At 36.5% G+C, this 12,728-nt stretch overlaps 1 protein-coding gene across 1 annotated transcript in view; it reads right to left on the reverse strand.

Annotated features, from left to right (window-relative positions):
- Nucleotides 1-12,728, reverse strand: part of LOC139310559 (ABC-type organic anion transporter ABCA8-like) — a 62,213-nt gene that overhangs the window by 20,480 nt on the left and 29,005 nt on the right. The window contains exons 16-25 of the mRNA XM_070934738.1: nucleotides 12,283-12,422; nucleotides 11,672-11,788; nucleotides 11,100-11,289; nucleotides 10,154-10,317; nucleotides 8,796-8,923; nucleotides 7,584-7,721; nucleotides 7,231-7,347; nucleotides 6,234-6,410; nucleotides 4,041-4,154; nucleotides 1,813-1,926 (exon numbers count right to left, since the gene is read on the reverse strand). Coding sequence (XP_070790839.1) covers nucleotides 1,813-1,926; nucleotides 4,041-4,154; nucleotides 6,234-6,410; nucleotides 7,231-7,347; nucleotides 7,584-7,721; nucleotides 8,796-8,923; nucleotides 10,154-10,317; nucleotides 11,100-11,289; nucleotides 11,672-11,788; nucleotides 12,283-12,422 — 1,399 coding nt within the window. The remainder of the gene's footprint in view (nucleotides 1-1,812; nucleotides 1,927-4,040; nucleotides 4,155-6,233; nucleotides 6,411-7,230; nucleotides 7,348-7,583; nucleotides 7,722-8,795; nucleotides 8,924-10,153; nucleotides 10,318-11,099; nucleotides 11,290-11,671; nucleotides 11,789-12,282; nucleotides 12,423-12,728) is intronic.

The following is a 12,728-nucleotide window of genomic DNA, read 5'->3' on the forward strand; positions in this document are numbered from 1 at the left end:
GCCTAGTCCAGTTCCTCAGTTCCAGGACCTGGAAGTTTCTTTGTCCTCAATAGATAAAATTTTTGGGTTCATGTTCTTTAGAAGGTGATTGTATGAGGCTTGGTAGTGTTTTGAAATTTTTGTTTTTATTTGCCAATTGTGCTGCAGATTGGTGGTGACAGAAAACCTACTGGGCTAGCTAACATGCAAATGGGAGATCATCAGGAAATGCCAGACTGTAAACTAAACAGGGAATTTTAAAAAATCTTCCCACCAAAAAGCAATGGCAATCCCCTTTTGTACTCTTACAAAGAAAACTACATAGTGTAGCGTCCTTGGTGCCCTCTGAGCTTAGTTGTTTTCTTGCAGTTACATTACTCAGCTAGGTAGCATTATAATTTCCCAACTAAGTATCCTGTTTTCCTCACACATCCCCTGATAATAAGCCCAATTGGGTTTTTGAGTGCATGGCAATAAGGCCAAGCACTTATTTCAGGGTTCAAAAAAATATAAGACAGGGTCTTATTTTCGGGGAAACACGGTAACATCACTAGTGCACTGATGTTGTTATCTAGTTGGGTAATGAAACATCTACAAGAAAACAACCAAGCTCAGAGAGCACCAAGAACCTCACAGCTCAATCCTGAGCTATAAATATTCTCTTCTATTGAAAACTTCATAGACAGCAGGAAAAAAAACTTGACTCAAGGGAGTCTTCCATTTTCTTATGCAGACATAGTTTCCTAAGGAACTTCTGATGAGCTTGATGATGGCTGCACCAGATTTCTAGAAAGGCAAAGGAGCATCCCAAGATACAATTTAGGTCCCTTTACCTTTCTTAAATAAGACGTTCCTTTCTACCATTTCACACATCAAAATGTGTGAATAAGAATGGAACTGGAGTGTATGTCTAATCATCAAATTTATGTAGCCCAAGGGTTTGCAGCAAAGTTGGGAAAAAGAATGATGCTAATGTAAACTGGTAGATGTTTGCCATAAAATGCTATTGTTGTGTAAAGTTATTTTTTTCTACTTTTTACTGTAGAAATCTGTTTGCAAATCTGTAGGTTCCAGGTAAGGACTACCCTGTTTCCCCCAAAATAAGACATTCCCTGATAATAAGACCAATCGGGCTTTTGAGCGCATCGCAATAAGGCCAAACGCTTATTTCAGGGTTCAAAAAAATATAAGACAGGGTCTAATTTTCAGGGAAACACGGTATATAGAGTTGTCTGAACACTCATTTCTGAACTGAAATAAGAAAGAAAAGTTCATGGCCAGAAGTGGTCACAGAGCAGCATATCTGATCTTATTAGATCTGTGAAGTGCAGGGAAGAATTGCTCCGTAGACTACCCTGGTAGTTAGGGAATTGGCAGAAAGGCTAATATATTGAAATAGAATGAAAAAAGATGGGGACTTCAGGATTGGAACTTGAGGCCAGTACTACAATTTAGTAGTTGTCCATCCAATGGCTTTATCCATAAATATGATGGAGAAATTTGTAAGGCCCTAAACCTGCCCCAATTTTCACAGGAACCGGCTTACAGGCAGGGGAATAGGACAACTTTCCGCAGCCAACTCATCATGGCCAATTCACCACAATGTAACAATTCTACTTAATTGTTTAAAATAAATTAAAAAATATTTTAATTTTTGCCATTCACATTTCTGTCCCTCCTTTTGCATCCTTTCTTTAAGGATTCTATTCCACCATTTCTTTGATATTAGTGTAAGTCTTATCCTGTGGTGAGGTGGCTGTGGCAAGTTAGTCACGGCGAGTGGCCGTGGTGAATTGTCATAGACCCGAAAGATAGTACTGCATTTTATCTTACCGTTGAAAAGAAAAATAGAAAACTCATACTTGGACATGTAGGAATGAAAACATTAAGTAGATATAGCTGATATGAATCAGATGTTATAAATATTGCAAATGAAATCACAGACACCTAAAATGAAATAAGAAAGTATATTAATGCTTTTAACTTGCTAAACCTCTTCACCCAGGTATCCCTTTCCATAAAGTCTGTTGTGCCTTTACTCCTTAAATTTACACCCCAGCTAAAGTTGCATTCTAAGAAATGTCTCTGAACCTGTTTATATTTGCCTGTACTGACAAATACTCTCAATTTTCATTCCTTTCAGCTTCTGCAGTTAAACCTGCTGCAGAAAACTAGGTTTGAATTCTTCACTTTGCTAATTTCATTGCCTCAGTTGTGAAAATTTGTCAATGGTTGTTGGGATAAAGCTACTGCTCAAAAGATGGCAGTTAGAGAGAGTCCAAATTATTGCTCTATCATCTTCCAAAGTTTGCAAATTACATTGAGTCATTGGTCTCTTGCTCCTGAAGAGGCCAAGAGATAGAACTACTAGGTTATATAGGTTTTACATAAAACGTTGATCAAAATCAGTTGAGCATGCATATAGATTCCCAGTGGAGAGAACTGTGTTACAACTGAAAAGAAAAGGATAAAAAAAGACAGGGAGTAAAACATTAGAATCCTGGAAGGCAATATAGTGTACAGTAGTAGCTTTGCTATACAACTTATTCAGAGGTTCTGACTGCTATTTTAACAGTTACTCTGCTTTACTGTAAAGAGAGATAATGGGAATACAAGATTGCCTCATCTCAAGACATGCCAATTAGACACTAATAGGTCCAACTGGATCAGTAAAGACAATTGCAGTCTTCAAGATGCGATGTGAAAGATAAACCAAAGAACACCTAAAGAAACATACACAACTCTCATATACATTCTGGAATAGCAGGTAAAGCAGAGGTGAAATGTAAAATTTGTTACTACAGGTTCTGTGGGCATGGCTTGGTGGGGGGGGGGTAATGTGACGAGTGGGCATGGCCAACTTTCTTTTTTTTAACTTTTCAAAGTTAAAAACTTTTTTTGCAAATGCAAAAAAAATGCTTTGAAAAGCCTCTGCCGACCAGGAACACAGCTGGGATCATCAGAGCCTTTTCAAAGCATTTTTTTAACCACCTCTTCCGCTGAAGAGGTTGCAGAAAAAAATGCTTTAAAAGTCTCTCTGATGATCCCAGCTGAGTTGCCTGATCGTCAGAGCCTTTTCAAAGCATTTTTTAACCACTTCTTCCCCAGAAAAAATGCTTTGAAAAGCCTCTGAGATCCCAACTGAGCCGCGCGATCATCAGAGGCTTTTTTTTTAACTTTTAAAAGAATTTTTTCCGTGGAAGAAGTTGTAGAGAAAATGCTTTTAAAAGTAAAAAAAAAAGGCCTCTGATGATCGGGCAGCTCAGCTGAGCATGGGGGGGGCACAGGGATTTTTGCTACCGGTTCTCCGAACCACCCACCACCATCGCTACCAGATCGGACGATCCGGTCTGAACCGGGAGCATTTCACCCCTGAGGTAAAGCATACATAAATCTATAAAATAAGTCACAAGGTGACAGAAATAAATCAGAACAGTCTCTTTGCAACCATAAAAACTAGGAGAGAGTGAAATTGAGATTTCACTTAAAGCATTCGCATTAAGGGGGAGCATCATTGCACAAGCGCACAAGCGCACACGAGCACAGGCCCGGCCGACCCCATCCCATTGTGCGCATGGGTGGCCCTGGCCGAAGCAATGTGGGCCGTCCCCCTGCCACTTCCAGGATGGTGGCGCAAGCCGGATCCAACCACATGGTGGCCCAGATCTGGCCCACAGGCCTTGGGTTTGATATCCCTGGCCTATAATGAGTGCATAGCAACATTATCTTAGACAATTATCTTTTTATTTATTCATTCATTTATTAAATCTGTTTGCCACCCATCTCATTGCAAGGCAACTTTTTGTTACATCTGTCATTGTTTCCACCAGCCAGTAGACATGTAGTCTACTCTGGGCACTACAACCAACACAAACATATGCCAGTTGCCAAGCATCCAAATTCTGATCAACAGTCATAAGTGTGAAAAAACAGTCATAGGTCACTTTTTTCAGTGCTATTGTAACTTTGAACAACCACTAAATGAATGGTTGCAACTCAAGGACACCCATGCCGGGGGGGGGGGGGGCGAGGAGAAGTGAATGATTCAGTCGCATACTTACTAATATCAAGATGAAAGACCAAAAACTGGCAGTATGCCTAATTTTACGAAATATGAAGGCAATTACATATAGGAATAGGACCATAGAGGTACTATAACCAAGCAGAAATATCACCTGTTTAAAAATAAGGCCTTAAATTAATGGTATGCTACTTTTTTGGAAAAATAGAAATAAATTATTCATATTAATATATGCAATATTTTAAATATTTAAATATAAGTAACATTTAAATAGTAACACAAAAGCATATTATATTAAACATTTGATTTAAGGACCTCAGTTTAGCAGACTTCAGATGCAATCCACAAAATCTATTCATAAGCTTTATATTTCACATGTATAAAAATCCCATTTGGATTTCATGGACAGTTCCCTTTATTGGACAACCCTTCCCTCCAAAAATGTGGATTTACTATATTATAAATATGTGCTATATATATTCGTTCTGTCAGAATGCATAGCATTTGTGCCAAGGGTTATTAAGAACTATTTCACATATGCGATCAACGCTATAATGTTGTTGTGGCCTGTCAGTGGCCTGTGCAGTTAGTAGCTGATTCTGACAGCGAGGATACTGGTGTGGTGCTGGCCAGCAGCCTGTGCAGTTGGCACTCGAGTCGGACAATGAGGAGGCTGGAGAAGATGTGGTGCCAGAGGCGGGGATTCAGCCAGGGCCTTCAGAATCTCCAGAAGCTCCCATAAGTGAAGAGGAAGAAGAGGAGGAGCCTCTTCTCGATGCCCGGGCGTGCAGAGCTGCAAAAAGGCAGGAGTGGCTCCTCAGGAGGAGGTCTCCTCGAGAGTAAGGCTTGGGGCTAATTGGCCACTACCATAACCTATTTAAGGAAGGACAACGACTGATGCAATTTGCAGGAAACAACTTCGTTCAAATTCCTTCTTGATTACAGAAAACGTTTGATTCGGCTCTTGTTTCTCTCTTATCAGTTTTCCTGCAAATTGCTTCTAGGCATTCTGCCAACCACAGTAAGATTATGGTTATCTGAAATACTGTGCCTCAGAACTGAGTTATTATTCTTTGAATTCTTGTCAGCTGTTAATGAAGTTAAATTAACAGCCCTTGTTCAGAAAAGACTGATTTATTGTACTTGTGTTCGAACAACTACTAAGAAAGCTCATTAGTAGTCTTTAATTAGTAAATTAAGGTTTGTATGGACTTTGTATATGCTGCATTCTTTGGGGTCCGTAGCTGGGGCAGAACAAATGTAGAAAAAGGATGCTGAAGCATGTTGTTTTGCATTGCTTGATTCTAGAGATAGCTCCAACAGTAAATGAGTATAAATTTAGAAGTTTATATAAAATTCAGCACATCACATATTTCTTTAACCTACTTTGAGGTTTCTAAAATTTTAATTTAATGGGTTAAGTATGTGCAGGTTGACTATTTTATTTCTTTTTGCCTGGTGGGATGCGATCCAGGTCTGCTTTTGTTGTGTGACAAATGTTCTACCATCCTCTTGTTTTGTCCTGTCAGTCTTTAAACTAATTTGTATGCCAGAAGAAACAATGCACACTTGTATTTTTAAAAATTACATAATAAAATAGCAAAATGAAAGAATGCTAGAAAAAAAAGATATAGGTTTCTCCAGCCATATCCAAATCTAGGGGATGGTGCTCATCTCCGATTCACAGCCAAATATCCAGCATTGTCCGGAGACATTTTCCATGATCATGTGGCCGGCATGACTACATGCTGAAGGGAGACGGGGAGCACTGTTAGCTTCCCATCAAAGTGGTACCTATTTAACTACTTGCATTTGCATGCTTTCGAATGTCTAGTTTGGCAGAACCCGGGGCAAGAACAGGAGCCACCCAGTCACGCGGTACTTGAATCTCAAACTGCTAATCTTATAGTTGACATGTCCCGTGTCTTAACCTTGAGTCTGCATCACACCCCAGCAAGACCACTGGTTATATCAGCTAAAACTGTCTTATAACGATGTTACCTGAATAAATATGGAGATATTCAGCTGATTATAGAGCCTTTATCCCAATTTCAAGCAGCCTCTCTTTGTTATTCTTCAATCATTTATTGAAATACTTATAATTAAAGATAGAAGCCTATCATCCAAAGCCTGAAACTGGAACTCTTGCTACATATTATTAAGTTATTGATGCCCATAATGGGAAAGTGTAAACTTTAAATGTTTTAAATGTTATTTAAATAATTAAACTTACCAAAAGTAAATCGAAAATGTTCAGTTTCATACCGGATACAACAATTAATTTTAGAAGCCATTGCCATAGCACTAAAACAAGTAGGGCAAAGTGGAGAGGAACATCTATCAGAGCTTGTCCACACCAATATACAGAAGGCAAAAGCCCTGAGATTCGGAGTTGAGAGTGAGCTTTTATCTAGCAAAACAAACAAACAAACAAACAAATAAATATTTGGAGGGGAGGGAGAGAGCAGAGTGGAGGGAGAAGTTAGATTAGGTTTTGAGGTCAAATTGTAAAATCAATAATGACCTTTTTAGGTCATTACTACTATCATTTACAGATTATAATTTCTAAACTCTTACATGTAGAGAGAAAAAGCTACACAAAATATAGATTTATTTTTTAATGGTTTTAAAATCTACCCAGATGACTTTTATGATTAAACAGATTTAAGACAAAAGAAGGGAAAACTAATTAAACAGAACATAAGGTAAAGGTAAAGATTCTCCTTGCACATATGTGCTTGTCGTTTCCAGGTACTAGGGGCGGTGCTCATCTCCGTTTCTAAGCTGAAGAGCCAGCGCTGTCCGAAGACATCTCCATGGTCATGTGGCCAGCATGACTAAACAGCAAAGGTGCACAGAGTGCTGTTACCTTCCCACCAAAGTGGTCCCTATTTTTCTACTTGCATTTTTTACGTGCTTTCAAACTGCTAGGTTGGCAGAACCTGGGACAAGTAACAGGAGCTCATCCCATTATGCGGAGCTTGGCATTGAAACCACTGAACTGCCGACTTTTTGATCGACAAGCTCAGCATCTTAGCCACTGAGCCACCGTATCCCTCCAAAACATACAAAACAGAAATATACCAGAGTTAATATAGGCAATTGGACTGTAATATAAAACATAAACTGTGCCACATATGTATCCTCACAGTGATCTGATGTTTCCTTTTTAATTATTACAACTTTGTTAATGCAGTGGAATATTTTAACATAAATTTAATTAGTTTTACCTTGTAGTCTTGCATGCTCATCATTGCAAACTGAGGTGGAAGAGCAGGCATGAAAAAGAAAGCTTCAAACATTTGTATCTCCAAAAAATAAAACGCAAAATTTTCCTGACGAATTTCCTGGAAAATTGATTTTTTTAAAAGAAAACACTTTATATGTGATAATATGTTATAATGAAACAGTTGTTCTAAATATGTTTACATGGCAAGCTTAGATACGACTGATAATGAAATTTAAAATAGTATAACCAATTGATTCTTCCACATTTTAATGATTTCTTAAAATTTACATTGATTCTTTTAATGTACCCATTGGTTCTCTGCCTCCATATTTATGATCTTCTTGGAATACTTACTCCTAAAAATATTTGACTCCAAATTCGAAGATGGGCAGTGGAATTAAGCATGTGCAAAAATGCATTGCTGATGATGTTGACAAGCACGGGATAGCAGTTAGTTATTTCTGTGTGGCACATAAGTGTGAACCTGTATTTCTGAATCAAGGCATCAAGTTAGAATATAGATGAATCAAGAGAAGAAAGTGATAAAAAACAATTATAGTCTAAGGGTTTCATCTGGTTTTTGAGTGAGAACTAGGATAAAAATTACTTAAATTTAATACAATTATGTTAAACGTATTTAATACTTTATCCCTTTTGGTTTCAAATCAGTTTATGCCCCACTAGTGTCCTTTGTGCTCATTTTAGATTACAGATAGTCTTTGACTTACAACCGGTCATTTAGCAACTGGTCAAAATTACGACAGACTCCTCAGAGCTACTTGTAACATGTTTTTGGAGTTATGACATTTGCATATCCTCCTGTGGTAACACAATGGTGGGTTGCCCCCAGTTCGGATCGGTTCACAAAAACTGGTAGTAAAGCTGGCAGGAGGCCCCACCCACCGGCCCGGATGTCGTCATCAGTGATCTGCGCCTGTGCAAAAGCAAGGCATGTGAGCAAAGAAAGCGTGTGCGTGCGATCCCATTGCGAACCTGTGGTAAAGGTAAGTAGAGCCCACCCCTGTAGTAACATGATCACATTTAGTGAGCTCAGCAACTGGATCACTGTTATAGACATTTGCAGCAATTTGAGGGGGGGGGTTGCCAGTTTTTAGCATTTATTTCCAGTTTCTGGCAAAAAAAAAAACAACTCTTAGGGAAAATGGATTTGCTTAACAATTATCATAATCACTTAGCAATTGCTGTGGTTGATTAACAACTGTCATTAAGAAAGGTTGTAATGTTGAATTTTGTCACATGATTCCTCAACTTATGACTCTAACTACTTATGTCTATAATTCCAGGCTCATTTATAGTCATAAGTCAAGGACTACCTGTAAAAACAAGGAACAATCATTTTTTCCTTTTCTTTTAAATTGGATATCCTACAAACATGGTTGGCCCTAAATATAATTAAATTATATTAATTAAATAATTAAATATATATTAATTATATTTAATATATAATTAAAAATATACTTCCAAAAGGCAGTTATAACCTCTTCAGTCAATTCCATTAAATCCATTGTTTCATTTTCCAAAAAGAGGGAAAGAATTCAATGTTACCTTGTCTTCAATGTCTACTTGTATGGCCCCATTGTGAATCAGCTGGTCACTGATATTGTTACCTGAGATTACATCCATCAGAATGTTCTGATTCTTTACTCCCTGGACAAAATCATCAATTTTTTCACCTGGAAAATAAAACAAAGAAGGACATGATAAATTTATGGGGTATTTACTTTCCAAAGAAAGATAAGAGAACCAAATAATCAACAATACAATATTTAAATATAATTGTACATCTAATATTCAATTTACTTTTAATTGTAGATTAGGATGGAGAACTCTGATCCTCTACCCTTTATCAAATTCTAAATCAGTCTATTATCTATCTGTCTATCCACTATCTATCTATCTATCTATCTATCTATCTATCTATCTATCTATCTATCTTTTGGAAGTAATTAGAAAGAATCCTTGCCACAGGAAAATGTTTTTGTTTTAAATTCTTTTTTAAAAAGTCTTTTAAAATTGGGCACTAGAACTAGAAGGAACTAAAGATTACAAGCAATGTAGGAGACTTCTCACACCTAATTTATAAATACAGAGTAAATCAAACTATTTTAATATTGGACATATTGAATGATACTTTTGAACACTGGACACAGAAATCAGTTTATTAAGAATGTCTATCTCTATAGATAGACTGTGGTTTAAAAGATATTATGGAAGAGGAACAAATTTTACCTGGCAAACTGACACTGATTTGAATGTTTATTTAAAAACAATCGGATACAAAAATGATAAGAAAAATATGTCATACTGGACATAATAAAGAAACTGGCAAGTATCTTAATAAATAAAAGCACTGTATAAATAAAGCGAAAGAGTGACTTGAATAATTATCATATATTGGATTTACAAAAGAGGCTTGTTAAAGCTTTGAAAAATTTTGTGAGAAGGGACAAAGAAAAAATTAAAAGAAATGAAGGTCTAGGACCTTACTTGAAGGGACTAAAAAGATGGTTAGAAGTGAAAGGAAGAAATATAAAGCTGGTTTATTTGATCACGGTTAAAATATGTTATTACCTCTGATAACCTTTAATATTTATGGGGCTGAAACAAGGTTTTAAGGATTTGTTTATAGATAAGATATGGGATATATCAAAATCTAAGGAACTGGTTTAGACAAAATTTAGTAACAGGATTGCCAACATGATCATCAACATCTGATGACGGATATGGCACAGGAAGAAGAATGGGACATAGGAAGAAAAGAACATTTGTTGTATTTCAATAGATAGTGAATTTTTTTTCCCTATTGTTTCTTTTCTTTTGTTTATTTCTTATTAGTTTTTATCATTGTGTTTGTAATTTGTAATATAAATACTATGAAAAAAGAACATATTTCTCACCCTTACCTGTGTTGTTAAGGATCAGAAGTCCAGAGTTTTCCTTGAAATTCCATTTTCCTGGCTGAAAGTATAACCCAGGATGAAGCTCTGCATAATGCATGGTCAATGAGACACCAGAGGAAGAAATTTTAACTATATAAGGTACTATAATGATTCCAAAAATTAGTAAACTGTAACAAAAGAGAAATAAAGATTAAACATAGTAGAGATGTAACATCCAACCATTGCCATCCTACTTAATTTATTAAGGTAGGCATAATGAGAGCAACATTATTTAGAGGAAAAGTGATCTTCATTAAGTCCTTTAAGTTTAGAATCACTGAGGGGGGGGGAAATCGCAGCTCTATCTATTTAAATATCTTAATTAAACAAAATAATTTACTGTATATGAAGCCAATGGAATCCTGGTAATACAAAACAAAGCAAGTTTTCCCCAACCCATAATTTTGTATATTTTATAGTTTTAGAGTATCTTTATATGAAGAAAAGTAGCTATAGTTTATAATAACATTTATAATTAGTCAACAAGTAACATGGACAGGATCAAAAACTCCATTGACAAAATGTGATATCTTCAGAGTGAAATAGGAGTATAGCAAAATCTGTCTTAGGTGTTTACGTATTTGTTTGCACAAATAACAGAGGATCATCCATGCCCTCTCTCTGAGATCATAATTTGTCTCCATCCTTGGAAAATAAATATTTTATATCCTTGGACCCTTTAATGATCATTAAGAGACAGGGCAGGAGAGGGGGAGAGGGAGAATGAGGGAGGGAGGGAGAAGAAGAGAGGAGAGGAAGAAAGGGAGAGAAAAGAAGAGAGGAGGGGAGGGAGAGAGACCTTTATGTTGTTCACAATTCATGAAGGCAAATTTTAACGTCTTTCAAAGCATTTATTTTTGGCCTTATTCCATCAGAAGATTGCTTCAAATATAATTAATAAATCACTCACAGGCCTCCCCAGATTTTGCATTCCCTCTTGAGGTTTAAAAAGTGCATTCTTGCAATGGCACAAACTTGTTGTCTCCAGAGTTCTAAGCCCTTCACAGTCACTTTTCCCATCTCTGACAGTAACAGCAGATCCTGTTCCATTTCGTCCTTTCCTGGTTCTTCTTCTTCCCCTTCATGCCGGACTCCATAATCTAAAATAATTTTCAAAGTGGAATTAGTATGCTTATTTCAGTTGAAGAAAGTCTTCATTTTCTAACCTTCATCCCTCCCTACTCCCTTCTAGATTCTCACACCCAAATCTCTTCATTGCACTCTTTGCTATATCTCTTCAATTATTACCCTAAAGCAGTGGTTCTCAACCTGTGGATCAGGACCCCTTTGGAGGTCGAACGACCCTTTCACAGGGGTTGCCTAAGACCATTGGAAAACACATATTTTCAATGGTTTTAGGAATAATTTTATGGTTGGGGGTCACCACAACATGAGGAACTGTATTAAAGGATCACGGCATTAGGAAGGTTGAGACCCACTGCCGTAAAGTACCTCCAGCAGAAGATATTCCAAATACTTTACCATCACAATTTTTTTCATTTCCTTCTAATTTCAAGAAGACATCTTCCAGAGTTGTCATAGTAACTCCATAGTCAATTACTCCTAGATCTGTCTGTTGATCGATTTCATTGAACAAATCTGATTAGACAAAAACAAATCACATGCTTGACTTTGATTTGTCCTTCTAATTTAAAATAAGGTTTTAAATTAAGGTCTAAGGGGCTGCCGCAAAGAAGAGGGAGTCAAGCTATTCGCCAAAGCACCTGAAGGCAGGGCAAGAAGCAATAAATGGAAACTTATGAAGGAGAAATCCAACCTTGAAATAAAAAGAAATTGGTGAGAATGTGTAGAATGGCTTGCCTTCAGAAATTGTGGGTGTTCCATAACTGGAGGTTTTTAAGAGAGATTGGACAGCCTGAAATGATATAGGGTTTCCTGCTTGAGCAGATGGTTGGATTAGAAAAACTCTAAGATCCTTTCCAATTCTTTTATTCTATTGTAAGAGTCCATCATAAATTTACATAGGGCCCCTGGCATATAATAGAAAGCAAGTTAAATTAATGTGACTTCAACTATATGGGCTTTTTTCCAAAAAGAGTAACTAAATTCATTTTTATTTACTCGATAATTACCTGGAAATTTATTCACGTGTTCTGAAGGCAGGATGTATCTCAGCTCATTTTCACGTTGTCCTGATAATTTCACAGAAGGAATGTAGTGCTTAACCAGTGACGTCGTTCTTTCAGAATCACAAGTTTCGTTTATATGCATCCTGTTCATATTAAACAAACATTCAGGTAGGCAGCAAAAATTGTATTTTTTTCCAATAAATCCTTGAATGCATGGACTTCATTTTTATTTTCATTTATTATTTTCTGTTTTTGTTATAACCTTATGTAACCCATCCAGAATCACAAACTGCAAGTCGGACAATTATATAAATTATTTAAATACATATATATACATATATAAAATGTATGCTTATAATATGCTAAATTATATAAAATATCAATGCATAAAAATATTCTGATTTAATGGACATTCAGCTTTAACATGTATCACATTTCCCACAAAATTG

The sequence above is a fragment of the Pituophis catenifer genome, unplaced genomic scaffold (genome assembly GCF_029215685.1).
Source record: "Pituophis catenifer annectens isolate HBS135680 unplaced genomic scaffold, rPitCat1.0.hap2 SCAF_2, whole genome shotgun sequence".
NCBI lineage: Eukaryota > Metazoa > Chordata > Lepidosauria > Squamata > Colubridae > Pituophis > Pituophis catenifer.